This window comes from Falco cherrug, chromosome 8 (genome assembly GCF_023634085.1).
Source record: "Falco cherrug isolate bFalChe1 chromosome 8, bFalChe1.pri, whole genome shotgun sequence".
In the NCBI taxonomy this organism is placed as follows: Eukaryota; Metazoa; Chordata; class Aves; order Falconiformes; family Falconidae; genus Falco; species Falco cherrug.
In genome coordinates this window covers 21,293,364-21,308,434 of record NC_073704.1, presented here as the reverse complement: position 1 = coordinate 21,308,434, position 15,071 = coordinate 21,293,364, and the positions used below count along the sequence as shown (strand labels likewise).

At 36.5% G+C, this 15,071-nt stretch overlaps 1 protein-coding gene across 12 annotated transcripts in view; it reads left to right on the top strand.

The window, feature by feature from the left end:
* Positions 1–15,071, top strand: part of MYO3B (myosin IIIB) — a 207,588-nt gene that overhangs the window by 59,250 nt on the left and 133,267 nt on the right. For all 12 annotated transcript variants that reach the window (XR_003561591.2, XR_008733663.1, XR_008733661.1 and 9 more), the window contains one exon: positions 13,554–13,619. Coding sequence is in view for 8 of the 12 variants with exons in the window: in XM_027810755.2 (XP_027666556.2) it covers positions 13,554–13,619 (66 nt within the window). In the remaining 4 variants the exon portion in view is untranslated. The remainder of the gene's footprint in view (positions 1–13,553; positions 13,620–15,071) is intronic.

The window sequence follows — 15,071 nt, the reverse complement described above, 5'->3', positions numbered from 1 at the left end:
GTAATCCTTAATCCTTACATATAGTAGTTACTGTTTTAAGGAGGTTCATGGTACAGTGCGTGGTAAACTGGAAGTTGCAATGGAGATGATGTAGCATGGCTGAATTTTTTTAGTGCAGCAAAACACTTGTGCTCTGCATTTAAAATGAGTTTGAAGATGGTGGGAAAATCAGTCAGTTATAAATAGTTAACAGCCAATTTTCCACCATTCAGCCAAGAGAACAGCTTCCTTCCAGGTAGATAATTCACATGCAATATTGCTTTGCAGTAAGACATTTAGTGTTCAGATATTCTTATATGATTGATTAATATACTTTGTTATGGAAATAGTTTCTTAGGATAAAAATAATTGAGATAATCTGGGAGTCAAAATACTCAGTAAAAACCTAGGTAGCTTCATTTGCAACATATAAATCTACATCATTACCAGACATTGCTGAAAGGCTGCTGATGCCTTATTAGATAAGGTTTAGATAGATTACCTGCAGCACTAAACAATTTACCGAGAACAGAAAATGGGCTTCCAATACTGTCTAGAAATGAAACATCACAATTATTTGAGGTACTCTGTAACCTTGGCAACAAATGGGAGCAGTGACATCAGCAACAATTATGTGCAATTTTTGTCTTCAGTTTATCACCAAGGTAACCAGAGCAGGTTTCTCTGCCTGAAATTTTAAGAATGTCTTGGTTCAGTATTAAGTGAGCATGCGTGAAGCAGACTATTTAGGGTCTGTTAAAATTGCATTCTGCTTCCGTTTCAAAATGGTCCTTCAGGATTTAAATTGTGTAAATTCATGGGGGTTTGTGGGTGGGGGTTTTTTCCCCTCTTTTTCCTTTCTCTGAAACAGCTGCAGGCAAATGAAGCCTTAGTTACTGTGTTAAATTCTCTGAATACTGGAAAAAAAGGAAAATTTAATTCCTCAGTGAGTTTCTTTTGCTGGCAAAGGGCGACTGCACATAGAGGCTGGAAACTGCACTTCGTTACTTTGGGGGATAGGACTCACCCACAGCTGAGGACACACGATGTACCTGCATCTAACTGCCTTGAGGGAAACTTTGCACTGTAGCCTAGGTTCACAAAAGACTTGCAGTCAGTGCTGCTTGAGGAGGACAGCAGATGAATACTTCCCTTTGACTACCTGGCTGTGAAACATCCTTAGGCAGCCTAACTCACCTTTAGGTTGTGCCAGTAGCATGATATTCATCTTCATGCTTAATCCAGAGAGGTTTTTTTTCTGCAGTGGGTCTTGGGGAAGGTAACATTTGAATTAAAGCCTTGTTGCATAGTGGAAAAACCCATAGTCCCCTTCATAATTGCTCTGTGATGGGAAAGTTGTGTGAGGTTGGTTGGAGCCATAATGCTGACAGGGAGGATGTTCAGACCACATGGCCTCTCACCTATGTGTGACTCAGTTTTAGAGAGAGGTATTTTCCTATGAAATAGTGATAATGCTTGTTCATCATTAATGGAGATTAAAAGGGGTGTGTGTGTGTGAGGCTGCACAAAAGTTGTTGCGCTTTTTTTTTTTTTTAAGTCTGGAACACTATCTCAGGTTAAAGCCTCATCAGCTGACTACTTAGAAATGCATGTGTAAATTTGCATTCCTAAAACTTGCATATTTTACCTGTGATGTTTACTTTGTCAAACACTTCCTTCCCCTCCCCCCCCCATCTTTACTCATAGGTTCCTGCACATGCAAAATATATATTTGTGTTCTGTTGAGTTATTGCACATTCAGCTTATGATTTTGCAGGGCAGTTAGTGTGGAGGCAACTTGCCATACTTGTACCTTATAGATACAAGTCAGAACTTGATGTTTGAAGGAAAATAATAAAATTCTGGTTTTGTTTGGAGTGTAATCCTGAAGAAGTGAAACTGCCTTTCAAGCCATTAGCCCTAGGTTTCCAAAACATACTTTATAGCCTGTGGTTAATGTTGGAGTTTAGTAGCCCACATCACTTATAATGAATTAAACCAAGTAAATTAAATTAGATTTTTGCATGAAAAAAAAATATCTCTTCACATAATTTGGTATTGCAGAGAGAATAAGGCACCTCATACATTTCATAGTACCAGAGACTTTCATGGGATGTAATTGAAAAACAGATGCCTTTCTCAGAAATAGGATATTGATGTTCATGTTTGTAAAGGAATTAATTCACTGACTGATAGAAGCAGAGGAAAAAGAAAGACGAACTTTTTAGACACTAGCCACATTCTAGCAAGACTGTAATTATCCTCAGAATCATAATGAATGTGCATCTGTTATTTTATTTTTGTAATAAGTCACCAAATGCACGTGTGCTTTGCCCTCTAAAGTAATTTCCAGAAATATGCAATAACAAATAATCACACTATTTGCAAACATACTTGGTGAAAAGGAGCTGTGCTTTGAAAGGTATTGATTTCCTTGTTACTGTTATCAGTTTGATTAATGTTAAAATTCTATGCAGTGTATTTAATCATTACTCATGATTAGTGCAGTAATAATGCACTACACATATCTACACATTTACTATTAACAATTAGTATCATATTTCTTTTCTATTACAGGTATAATCATAAGTTAAAACTCATAAAAATTTTAAAGAAATATTTATTGGAGTAGACACTGGTTATAAATCTTTATAACTACAGTATTCAGGGAGTTAATAATGATTTCAGTGGGTTTATTTTTATGATAATGAAAGGCCATTTAGATTGCAGTTGTATTGCATCTTCTCTCAAGAGTTCCTTCAGGAGGTGCAAGTTTTTGCCACTGTTGGCCAAGAAAAAGTCCCAGGCAAGACATCAAATACTGCATTCTGTGCAGAGACACCTCATTTTACATATGAACAAACTGAAACATAGTCAGGTTAAATGACTGTGTGATACTAGGGTCACAAAAGTTACAGTAATGTTCTTTGAAGAAATAACAGGCAGGAAATGGAGAAGAAGGGAAAAAGAGGAGGAAGAAAGTGGTAAATAATGATGAATGCCTGGTGAATCGGTCTGTAAGTCTGTTCTGTAATAGTGTCAGTATTTATATGAAGCTAAATGTGATCGTAGGCACGTAGGGATACAAAGCAAAGGCCATGTTCAAGGGGTGGTTTTCAAGGTGCTGACTTTGATGATAACTTAAGAATCCTTGTTGAAAATTGACTGAAAATGAACTTGCTGTGTGAAGACCTGAGTGGATAAAGCCCTGAGAAATCTGACCTGAACTCATAGCTGACCCTGCTTTGAGCAGGAGGTTGGAGTAGGGACCTCCTGAGGTCCTTTCTAGCCTGCATTAGCCTGTGCTGTGGTAAAAGGTTCACTTCATCCATGCAAGTGTATAAGGGCAAATTCACACAGTGAACAGGATAATTCACTTACCCAGTCTGACCAAGACCATTGCTGGACTAATGTGTCCAGTGTTATAAGTAACCCTTCAAACATAGCATTGAAAGCGTACAAGCAGTATAAAACTAGGTTAAAAGACTGAAAAAGAAGCTAGTAGAACTGTTCAAAACCAAGTGAATTTTCCAGGAGAGGTGTAACTATTTTTAAAGAGAACTATGTTTGGGTTATTGAAATAGTGTCAATATTTTTATAGTATACCCAAAAGAAAGTTAGGGGCAACTTGAGCATAACCCAGCTTATCTTTATGGGTATAAGCTATTTAAGACTGGCATTTTAATCAACATGGCAAATGAATGCGATCCAATGACTGAAAGTTGTATTTGTAAAAAAATAAAAGATATATCTATGGGAACAGGGGAAGCAGCTCGTGCTTTTGGAAGGGGAGCACTTATGTGTTCTGTGCAAACCTTGCTTCAGTAGCTTGGGGCAACAAGGGAAAAGAACGTTTCTCCTCTTGAGAGAGTTTATGTCTGTGCTTTGGCATCCAGTACCACAGCCTTTGAAAACATTAGGAAAAAAGTAGTAGTAACAGCTTTCATCTTCCTACCTGGCTGACTAAAGTGATTTGGCTTTATGCAGTTTATTTTGGTTAAATTAGCCAAAATGTAACTTCTAGGTTTCTTCTTTCACAGTATAGATTATATCAGATTCCCTCTTATCAGACTGTTCACATATTAGAACAAGTGCTGGGTAAAGATGTTCTGAATTACAATAAGATAGGTTTATTGGGCAAGTTGATGATCCATGATCTGTTGCCAGCATGCAAACACGTCAGACTTTTACAGGCAGCATCTGCTTGAACTGTCTGGGGAAACAAAAAGAACAAAAAGCGTCTTACATTGGAACAAAAACAGAGATCTGACTTGTTGAAAGTGTAATTTTCTTTTCTGTTTACCCATTCTATGTGTTATTTAAAATAGAGTGCTCATGTCATGTCAACATGTATATAATCACCTCATAATTAACTGCTGAGAGGCAATTCAGGAAGGAAGGAAGAATTGTGTTCCATATTGCACCCTGTATTTTTATTGCTGTAAATATATTTTACTTCTTGGCTGGTTTATTTTAAAATTTTGGTTTGGTGGTGGTTTTTTTATTTTATTTTATTTCCTTGTTTCTTGTATTGATATTCAAATCTTACAGAACCTATTACAACTTTTTAAAGATTCTACAGATGCACATAGTGTCCACCCAACTCAAACATACAGTAAATGCTCTTTGTGGGAGCTCCTTTTGAGGAAACTTTTAACTTCTTGGTCTGTTCAGCTGGGAGGTTCTGAGTAGAGCTGTGTGAGAACTCTGCACTGCAGAAAAAAGCAGGAAAGACATGACTGTATAGTCTTATTGTCATTAGATGCCAGAAAATTTCAGTCTTTCCAAAAAGTCACAAATGCATTTTTTCCCCAGATTTGTTGAGGAAATAGGTGCTTGCTTGTTGATACCACCTGACTTTATTTGGAACATAAATAGCTAATGTTTTGAAGGTAAAACAGGGCTATGATTCAGATTCTCATTCAGTGTCTAAATATTTATTATAGAAAAAGACAACTAAAAGTCATTTGTGTATCCTCAACACTTACTAACAATGCATTTTATACATTGTTTATGCTATGGTTCTGATTGATGCCTACTTGTTGAATCTTCCATTCAAAAAATTTATCCCTCTTGATTTTCACGTGTTCTATGATGCTTTAATATTTCAGCTTTGTAGGGTCTTTTTGTCTCTCAATGCATCACTAATTGCATTGTTACACATTACTTGCACTGTTAGCATTTCTTGCCTTAAATTTATTTTGACTACCTTCATCCTTTCCTAGATACCCTAGCTTATGTGAGTCAATAATTTCCAAGGGTATTTTCCACAGCTTGCCCAATTGTTTCAAGAGATGCATGAGTTTTAAGTTAGCATCTTACAGGCTTGTTGGGATATGGTCTTGATATCATTGTCATTTAGTTCTGCATTAGAAAGGTTTTATTTGAATTGCTGCCACAGGACATTTTTAATAATGAATAAATTCTTTGTGTTTAATACTGTGTTTATTAGTCTTCACTCCAGTTACAATCTACAGGGATTCCTAAGTCATACAATTTTTTTTTAAAGCAGACAAAAATTGAAGTGTGTTAGAATAAAGCTTATTGGATGGAATAGGATAGGGAACAAATAAATTCCATTCCACATGTAGTCTTCATGCTCAGAAGGCATATTACCTTAAATGATAATTCCTTTTTTAAAAAATGGTCCTCTTACACCTCTTGTACATTTCTTTATGCTTCAGCATTTATGCAGTCTATTACTTCAGAATTTTTATAATGATCCTCCTAATGGTCCATTGGAAATATGCCACCATTAACTAATGTATTCCCTCTGTAAGTATTCATTTCTGAACCAGACTGGTAAGGCTAGCAGAATATCAGTTTTTACAATGCTATGAACCAGACTAAACTGAAAACAGTAAGCAGGGTTTGAGTCATAAAGTACAAATAAGGAGTAATCCTTGTTTCCTGTTGAAAATGCAGAGTTTAAGTGCTTGTTTTTATCAAGCGTAATGATTGAATTCCATGTTCAGTACCAGCCATATCAAGCATATGGTAATAAACTTCTTTTACAGGGTTACTGTTAGGTTTATTTGTATTTCTGTAGAGCCTCAACTAAGAATAGGCTCCCTGTGTGAAATAGAAGGATAAGAAGGTGTCTTCCTCTTCGAAAGTAAGAGCTAAATTGATCAGACAAAGAAATGAAGGTAAAGAAGCACAAGTGGCAAAACCACTTCTGTAGTTCTGTGAAGCAAGTCCGCCTTTTTCATGGGAGTAATATAGTGACAATGTCTTATTATTCATGGAAATAAGGGCCCCAAAAAGTATGTCTCAGCCAACTGGAAAATACAGGTACCCTTGTGTGTCCAGGACAATATGAAGCCTGTTGGCAGACTGACCATGGTATGACAACTTCTAGCTTTCCCAGAGTGGATCTGCTCCACTGGGCAGTGCCTTCAGACAGGTGGACTACTCAGGTCTCTTAAACTGGCTGATGTACAGTGGGAGTTTGAAACACAATTCAGGGTTTGCCCTTAGAATTTTATCTATGGGATTTTCACTTTTAGATTTTAACAGATTTTTTTACTTTCCAATACCGTTCTACAAATACATGGTGTTGAGTATTTAATATTCCAGCTACAGAAGTGCAGTGTCTAGACAACACCATATGTATTTCACTCAGGCACAGAAATATTACTGTCCCATTTTTATTTCTTTAGCAACTGATATTCTCCTGCCTTGCAAATTCACAGAGCAATGGTTTTAATAGAAAAGCAAAATACTATATTGCAGTAAAGATGTGAACTGGTTATAAATAAAAATCTCTACTATTACTTCCTCTGTTTCAATTGCTGTTAATTTGCTAGTGCCTCTATAGATCTCTGAAACATTTGTGAATAAATGAGATGACAAAGCATAATTATAATTCAATTATGATAAATATTTGTTTTGAGGCTTGACCACTGGAATCCAAAGCTGTCCTGTTTTCACCTCCATCCAAAAATATTTCTGAAATAAAATACTTGTTTCTGTCTCAGTGAAGCCAGAAAGTGAAACTGGAAACCGAAGAGTAAATGACAGAAATAAATGATGCCTTGTCGAGTCCTGAAAAGGGCTAATGAAACCTTACAGCTGCCAAATCTGACTGAAACCAGTGGCCTGTGAATTGCAATGTTCAAGGGAAAAAGTCAAAGATAATCCAGATGTTCCCAAGCAGAACACTTTGCAATACTTCTTCATCCATTTTTTTTCTGTCTGTATGAAGTAAAAAAATTACATAACAGATTTGTTTTAATACTTTTTCTGAAGGTTATTATTTGACCTTCAAAACAATTTAATGTGCTTAGCACGTTATTTCTGTCTGTACTCATTACTTTAAAGGTGACTTTTAATTTATCAGATATATACCATTTTGAAACACAGGATTGTTCATGTGAAGGAGGTTTCTTAGGAGGTTTCTTTTGACAACCTCTTTATATTCTTCCTGAAGCTCGTTTCTTTTGGCAATGCATAAAGTGAATCTTGAAAATCAAAAGGAGATCTGTGCGTAATTCTGGAACTGACTACCTTTTACCATTTATTTTTTATTCATTATTATGCTGGCTGATGAAATATTCTAAGCTTGGAGACTTGTGAATAAATCTTGATTTAAGTGTGTTTTAAAGAGGTAGTTGACACTTTGTTTATTTGTGAATTTGTATTTTTTTTGCTGCTGAGCCCATATCTCATTGTTAATCTGCTAAGTCACCTACTTATGGCAGCAAAATAAATAAGTAGTCACTTAAATTCACGAGCAAAACAGGGAAAATGTGTATTTATGTGTTACAAGATATATAGCCATAGTTCTTTTCTGAGAAAGAGTGAAAACAGATATCCAATTTGTGTTTTACTAGATCAGACCCTGTTTTAAAACAAAAAAGCTTAAAAAGTGGATTGGTATCCTTGACCCTTTCAAGTAATTAGGATCCTACAGTCTTTTACTTATAATTGTCTGTTTAAATTTCAACTCAATATAAATTTAGCATATGCTGTTGGATTCAGTAGCTGTGTACAACCTATGGAAAATAAAGAGCATCCATTCCAATAAAGAGGGAAATGTCAGATAACTGTGTAATTAAAAGATAGTAAAATACATAAACAAGAAGAATATTTTTGTTTCAGCAGTGAGGCAGTAATGTCTTGTGTTCTGCTTCGTCTTAACCGATTCTTTTCCCTTGGTAGGTTTTGATCTTGGTTGTTTAAAGCAGCATATCCTTGTTAGAATTCACTCACTTACATGTTACTTGAATAGATACATGCCCTTGATATTCCAGAAGATAAGAAATTGAAGTTGTATGTTAACAGTTTTGAACTAGACATTTTCACAAGGAAAACAGTCCTTTCAGAGAAAAAGCAGGGGGAGTGAAAAAGGAGAAACTGTTTAGAAGTGAATCAGTTGCTGGTGAGAAGGTGCCTGGAGAGTGAATTTGGGAGGAGCACGCTCCCTCTCCCATGCTCCCTCTCCCCCCTTCCCCTCGAATCTTTTCCTAGGGTGTATTATACCCTTCATTCTCACCAAATAAGGGTAATTTTGCTGATGCCCCCTACTTGTATAGGTAGAATACTATGATCTGGCATTAGTCTGTTCCCTTGCCTGAGAAAGGTTTATTTTCTAGTTACTGAGCCCTAAGAAGCTGAAGATAATGTGAGGAGCTACTGCCTTTTCCAGCAGTCTCATATGCTGTGATTTGGTACATACAGTCTCAATATATGGTTCATGCCTTGTAGGCAGGATGGGCACAGGTATGCCTTGCTTATATATCTGGTTAAGAAGACCTAAGGGACATTGGTGCCCAGTATGGTCAAGACTTGCACAATTCCAGGTGTTTTGAGGGAAGGATGTTCAATTGCCTTTGGAGTCCCCTAGATCAACTCATTGGGCAGCCCGTTCCGTTAGACCTGGAGTTGTTTTGCTTAGATGCTGTGTTTCTGATATTGTTTCCAGTTTTGTTGTAGATCCTGTATTCTTTCTGATCTTCTGGTCTTTTGAGGCAATGTACTGCTGTGGTTCTCAACCATGGAGGCTTCATGCAGCAGCATTCAGATTGATGACAGCTTTCCACTGACCTAAAAAGCAACTTCAGAAGCCTGCCTCCATATACCTTGAGGATTTTGTGCTGATTCTCCACTCCTGCAGGCACCTAAACTCTTCAGTTTCTATCTTAAAATTTTACAGAGCTGAGTACAGTACCCTGCTTCCTGCTGAGTTGACTTTGGTGAAATATTTTACTGAAGTCAGTCAGAGTTGAGTAGCCTTTAGTAGGAGACAGATGAATGGGTTAGTGTTTAGGATTGGAATTTTTCATTCAGATCAGTGGAAACCTCTTAACTGATTTGAATGGGCCACAAACTGAGTGTCAGAGCCCTGTCAAGAATTGCCTGGTTATTTTTTGAGGATTACCCAAGGTGGGGATGCTCTGGAGTGGCAGGCCTTTAAACTTGTATGAGAATTTATCAGGTATTAATTAATGTCAATTTTTCATGTATTTTAATATAAACCATTTGGTTTATGTAACCTTTTTAAGGGAAATCTCATTATTATGCATTGACTTTGTGCTTTTTCTGTGGCAGTTACACTTTATTTTTTGAAATATGTGTGAATGGTTAAATTTTGTGTATGACCTTTCTATGTATAAACCTAGACAACTGTCAGCAGAACTATTGTTTCTGCACTATGCTGGAAAATTAATTCACAGCATGTGTGTATGGGGCTGTGATTGCCAGAGCCTGTTCATGGTGACAGGTGTTGGATGTTCATCTGTTAATTTCTCACTAGAAACAATGTGGTAGGCTGATGATGCAATTTGGTCATTGGAGGCCCTGTCTTGATATCTGTTTATAGAATGCATGGCTATGTTTACTGAAGTAGTTTAAAAAATAGTAGATGCATTTGCCATTTAAAAAAAAATAATCATAGCAGTATTTTAAGATGAAAATATTTGTTTTCTTGTTGCCAGAAAATATCTATTATCTGTGATCTGTAATTAGGCTCACAGCTTAACATAAAGGATGAATGGTGCTCGCTGAGCTGCATCATTGGCCTTATTGTGGTAAAATGACCGATTTTGTTTTGCCAGCTGTGACTTTGGAGGCAGTCTGAATGACAGGGAACACATAAGGCTGGACAGATTAAAATATTTCCAGCACATAACTGTGTGTGTATCATTCAGAATTCAGCAGCAGTTCTTGCTTGATAAGCTTGCTAATGTCTTCATGTTCTGAGGAACATTGTGCTCCTATATGTTGGTGTCTTGTACAGGCTCAATCCTGCAGTCCTCACTGAAGTAAAACTCCCAGTAAAAACCAGCATCAGTATGACCACACAAAGCACTGAATACAAGGGTAGAAAAACTCCTTACAAGAGCAATGCATCTGCCTAAGGAAATAGAGCGTGTAGTTCTGTGACTAATTATGAATTATAGAAAGAACTAAAGGAGGAAAGACACAAGTTGGGAAATAAATGGTTGATTACTCATCTTGCATCAAAAGAGGACATTTTCAAAAGGCAAGCCCAATTATACCCACTTTTTGCAATAATATTCATATCTACTCAAAATTTCCATCACTTACAGTAGAAAATAAGACTATATTGTCCTTCAGCTTCTTACATATGCGGCAGGGATGATTGAAAGGTTGCATGCAGAGCATTCCAGTTTTATATGAAAAGGGTAGAATAAGTTCTGTCAGCAAGTTAACAAGAGGTAGCTTTTTAGTTTTTCTGTGAATGTGTTCAGAGTACAGCAGAAACAGCCCAGTGTTGATGAAATCCAGTGATGTTGGCAGATGCAAGTCCACAAAAGCCATAGAACTCCATGTGTTGCATTTAGTGTGCTGACAAAAAAGCTTAAAGTGAGCTACCCTTGCACATCTGGCTTTTTGTGTTACCCTAGAACTTGAGGTTGAGTCCTTACTGCAGAAAGCTACCTCTGGAGGTGCCATGGAAAAGTGTTTTCTGCTGTCACCATGAAAGAGTTTGTGATGTTTTAGCCAAAGCAAAGGTAGGAAGCTGACCCTCTTATGCCCCTTTCTGGAAATTGTTTATGGACATGATGCCAGAAAGTAGTGAGCCGATTTCGTACTTTGTAGTTATGTAACATATTTCTTCAAGCACTTTACAGGTGTTAATGAATTAAGGTTGTGGTCATGTTTATCAGCTCAGTTTTGTAGATGGGGTACCTGAAGCATTGATTTAGTGACATAAGTACAGAGGACCACTAATTCTATGTTTTTACTACAAAGGCACTAAGAATAACAGTATCTTCTGTCAACAAATATGAAAGTATCAAGCTCAAGAAAACATCTATGGAGTTACAGATTCCATGGTTGTGTTGATTTGGTACATGGCATGCTCAGCCACCTCTTAAGAGAGTAGCTGTTGGTGAGGTCTTGGTAGCTTAGTAATTTGTTGGACAAAACATTTTCTGTGTGGTTAAAAACATGACTGTATCCACCAATCACTAACCCACAAATAACTAAGTGTATTTCCTGAATGACATCTGCTCTGCTGGTCTGTTCTTCTGTGATGAAATTCCACCTGTTTCTATCATAACATCTGCAACTAATTTAAGTGTCTGTGTCTTTTTGAAAAAAAGATCCTTGTGAGAGTATTAAATAGAGCCTCCAAACCATATGCGTTTTGTAAGCTCCATTGTTGCCACCATAGAAAGACTTTAAAAACTGTGAACAGAAAAGATGAAACTACATATTTCATTAATAGTAACTGTGCTTTTGAAAAAGCAAATTACTTTGCAGTGGAATTCAAAATTTCACAGCAAATATTCAGTAGACAGTGCTGGTGTAATTTTAAAAAGAAATATTTTACTTCGCAGTACAGTAAGTTGGTTTTATCAGAATCCAAATTGTCAGATAGAGTGCCATTCCTGCAAAATAAAGACTAAAAACCTATACTAACCCCAGCTGGCTATCCCATAAAGTTTGCAGAGTTCATGCATGTGGGATGTGTGGACTGATAACTATTTTCATTATAGAGAAAGAGGTTTTTTAGATTTACCTTTCTTTGATGCTGGGATTTTTTGTGGGAGTATCTCTAAAAATACTTCTCTGTGGTTTTTTATGCTTGTAAAAAATCAGATTCTATGATGTACATGAACATACAAGCCTGGTAAATGAAAGACAACCCTGAAACATTATTTTCATTTATAACTGTTCATATTTTTTTCTAATGATAAATTTGGTAAGTAATGCACATCTCAAAGATTCTGGATTTCTTCACTTCATGAAGAAAATTTTGTTCCCTGAGTCTTCTATAATAAAAAACTAATAACGTAATCATCCTAGAAAACATGTCAGCCTGCAGTGAAATTAGATGACTGCATTTGCTTTCAGTAAATACAGATGAACAAAAATGGTCCATCTATTACAAAGCCACATTGTAAATTGGGGTTTTTTAAACCATTTTGTTTGGTTTTTCTTATTAGGTAATTGTTAAATGGAACTACTCTTTGAATGAACATGGATGAAAAATTCAAGAGTACTAAACAGATCAGCACTAATTTATGTTGTTTATGCTGTTTACCTTTTTGTTTTGTGAGACGTTTCCAAGCCTTGTCATGCTGTGAAATGTGGCTCCAATACAAACAAGATGATTCATGTTACAATCCAGAATATTAGTGTTTCTGTTGTAGAGTGAGTCTTACTGTTTGGGTTTTTTTCCTGCCAGTTCAGTAATATTTGACCCTTTGCACTGAGCCCTCAAATTCAGCAAAAGACAAGCCATCAAGGTTTCATAAAGCACAGGTTTAATCTTAAAAAGTTAAATAGACTTCAATACCTGTGTTAAGTTGCAGAAGAAACCTCTGGGAGACAACAGTATAATATAGTGTGTGATTCGTGAACACTTCCTGCTATAGGTTGGTCCACTTAAAATCTGGTCCACTTAATATGACCTATGGGCCTTGCTCTGTATGCTTGTATAATTTAACTGTAACAGGAACAAATAGAGAGGAAACTTACTATATGCCAACTAACATGGAACCCGTAAGAGTTTAAAAGATTAATCTTATGGAAGGTCTTCTTACTATGTAATGTAAAAATATTGTCCACTAATTGTCACTTTTAAAATAACATCTGTTTTTTACAGTTTTAGAGTTTACAGTGTCATCCAAACTGAATACAGATTGAAATTTGGACTGGAAAATCTGCAGATTGTCAACATCTTGATAGTTCTTATGATGACGATATCTATACTTTCAGAAGTTTTGGTCAGAATCAGTGATCTGGGGTAAAGGGCTAAAGTGGTGTGAAGGCTAGGTTAATATTCCAGTTTCAGCTGATCCTTCCTGAGTCAGGCTGAATTGAAAAGGAAATGTGAAGCACACTGTGAGCTATACTGTCTACCAACTTCAAAGGTATTGACATAAAAGGAGAAAGACATGAAAAGAGAATTGTCAGTGAATAAGCAGCAGCCAGAAAAACCCAACAGGCATCTGGAGCGGACACACAGACAGTTTGAGCATTACTGTCTTGATGATCATTTTCTCCCTAGTGGAACCAGTATCATCTTTGTTGACTATCTGTGAGATAATTCCCAGAAACATTAACATTTTAACCCCCAAAACTTTGTATTTTTTCAGGAATCCTCCTCCTACTTTGCTGCATCCTGAGGAGTGGTGCAGAGGATTCAACCATTTCATTTCACAGTGAGTTTTATTTTCTTTTAAAAACAGCTTGTCCAGCAAGGCCTACGTGTGTCAATCTGAGAACAGAATTTGTTCATGGAGTCGTTACTTTTGCAGGTTTTTAACTTCAGTTTTCTTTTCATAGACTCTAGACCATGCTTCGCTTTTTGAAAGCTATATAATACAGTTTGATTTTTTTAATGTAATTTGCTTCACAGCTTCTCTGAACTCCTTAGTTGATTTGCTTCTTGACTTTGATGGACCTGGGACAGATTTATAAATATACCTGATTTCCTTGATGGTTTTGCAGTGAAATCTTGTGTCAAGGAGAAAAAAGGGCTAGTGAAAATGTGCTGGTCAACTTAAAATAAGAATTTGAAAGACAAGAGAGAAAATAATTGCCTTTTTTTACTTCACTAATATTTAGTAGGTTGGATACCCAATATATGTAGTTGAGCACCAGTTGTACCAAGAGTATGTTACCTAGATGGTGGCAACTTTCTGGATGCAGCTGTCACTGAACTAAAATATGCTTTTGCTTTACTTTTTTCTTTTTATGGTGAAACTAAGAAATCATGATTTAGTAGTTGCTAGCATTATGTTAAAAAGTCTTAACAGCAACTTCTACGAGTGATTTTTAGGATTCTTCAGGTATTTCATTGTGACCTATCACAGCCTAAACTGTGTAACATGGGGAACAATATTATCAAACCCTTGAGAAGTTTATATCCATCAAATAACCAAATACTTTGAACACCACTCCTCAGTACTGACTTCTCAAGATAGGTTTGAAAATACGCACGCCTGCATTTTGCATCTGTTCTGTTCCTTAATGTATCTAGTTCCTTGTGGAGGCGTACAACGTCTATATGTGAAACCTTTTTCAGTCAGTTGTGTGGTAATGTCTTCCCGTTTTAGGAGAAGTTAAAAATAGAAAGGCTGATGCAAATTTTATTAATAATCCATGAAAAATATTCTTATTTACTATGCTCTTCTTTCATCAGGCAGGGAGGTGAGGTACACCGTAATGGTTGGTCTATAGAGGAAGGCCATTACTGTCATTACTGCAACATGACTCTGAATCCCTTCCAGTGAAAGTAGAAGTACATTCCTCTAGTGCAGATAGACCCAAGTTGTGTTTCTCCGTAATAGATATCCTTGTTTACACAGAAGTGTGCATTGTGATCTATGGCAGAATCAGTGTTTGATTACAGAAGTCACTGGGTGGTGGATGAATTCCATTCTGTTACAGGAAAACTTGGTTTTTACAGTATTTATGGACTGTAGCCTGTATTCTGGGGGACTCAAGCACTGGTAGGTTATATTCCACTTGTGCTTTAGACAATCAGTGCACCTGGTAAATAAGTTTACATTCTTTTCTCAAAACATTGTGCATTGACCTTCAGCATTGTTATACAGGCTTTTCTTTCTTGGTATCTTCCTTTTTAGAAGTCCCTCCTGAGCTGAGCTTGA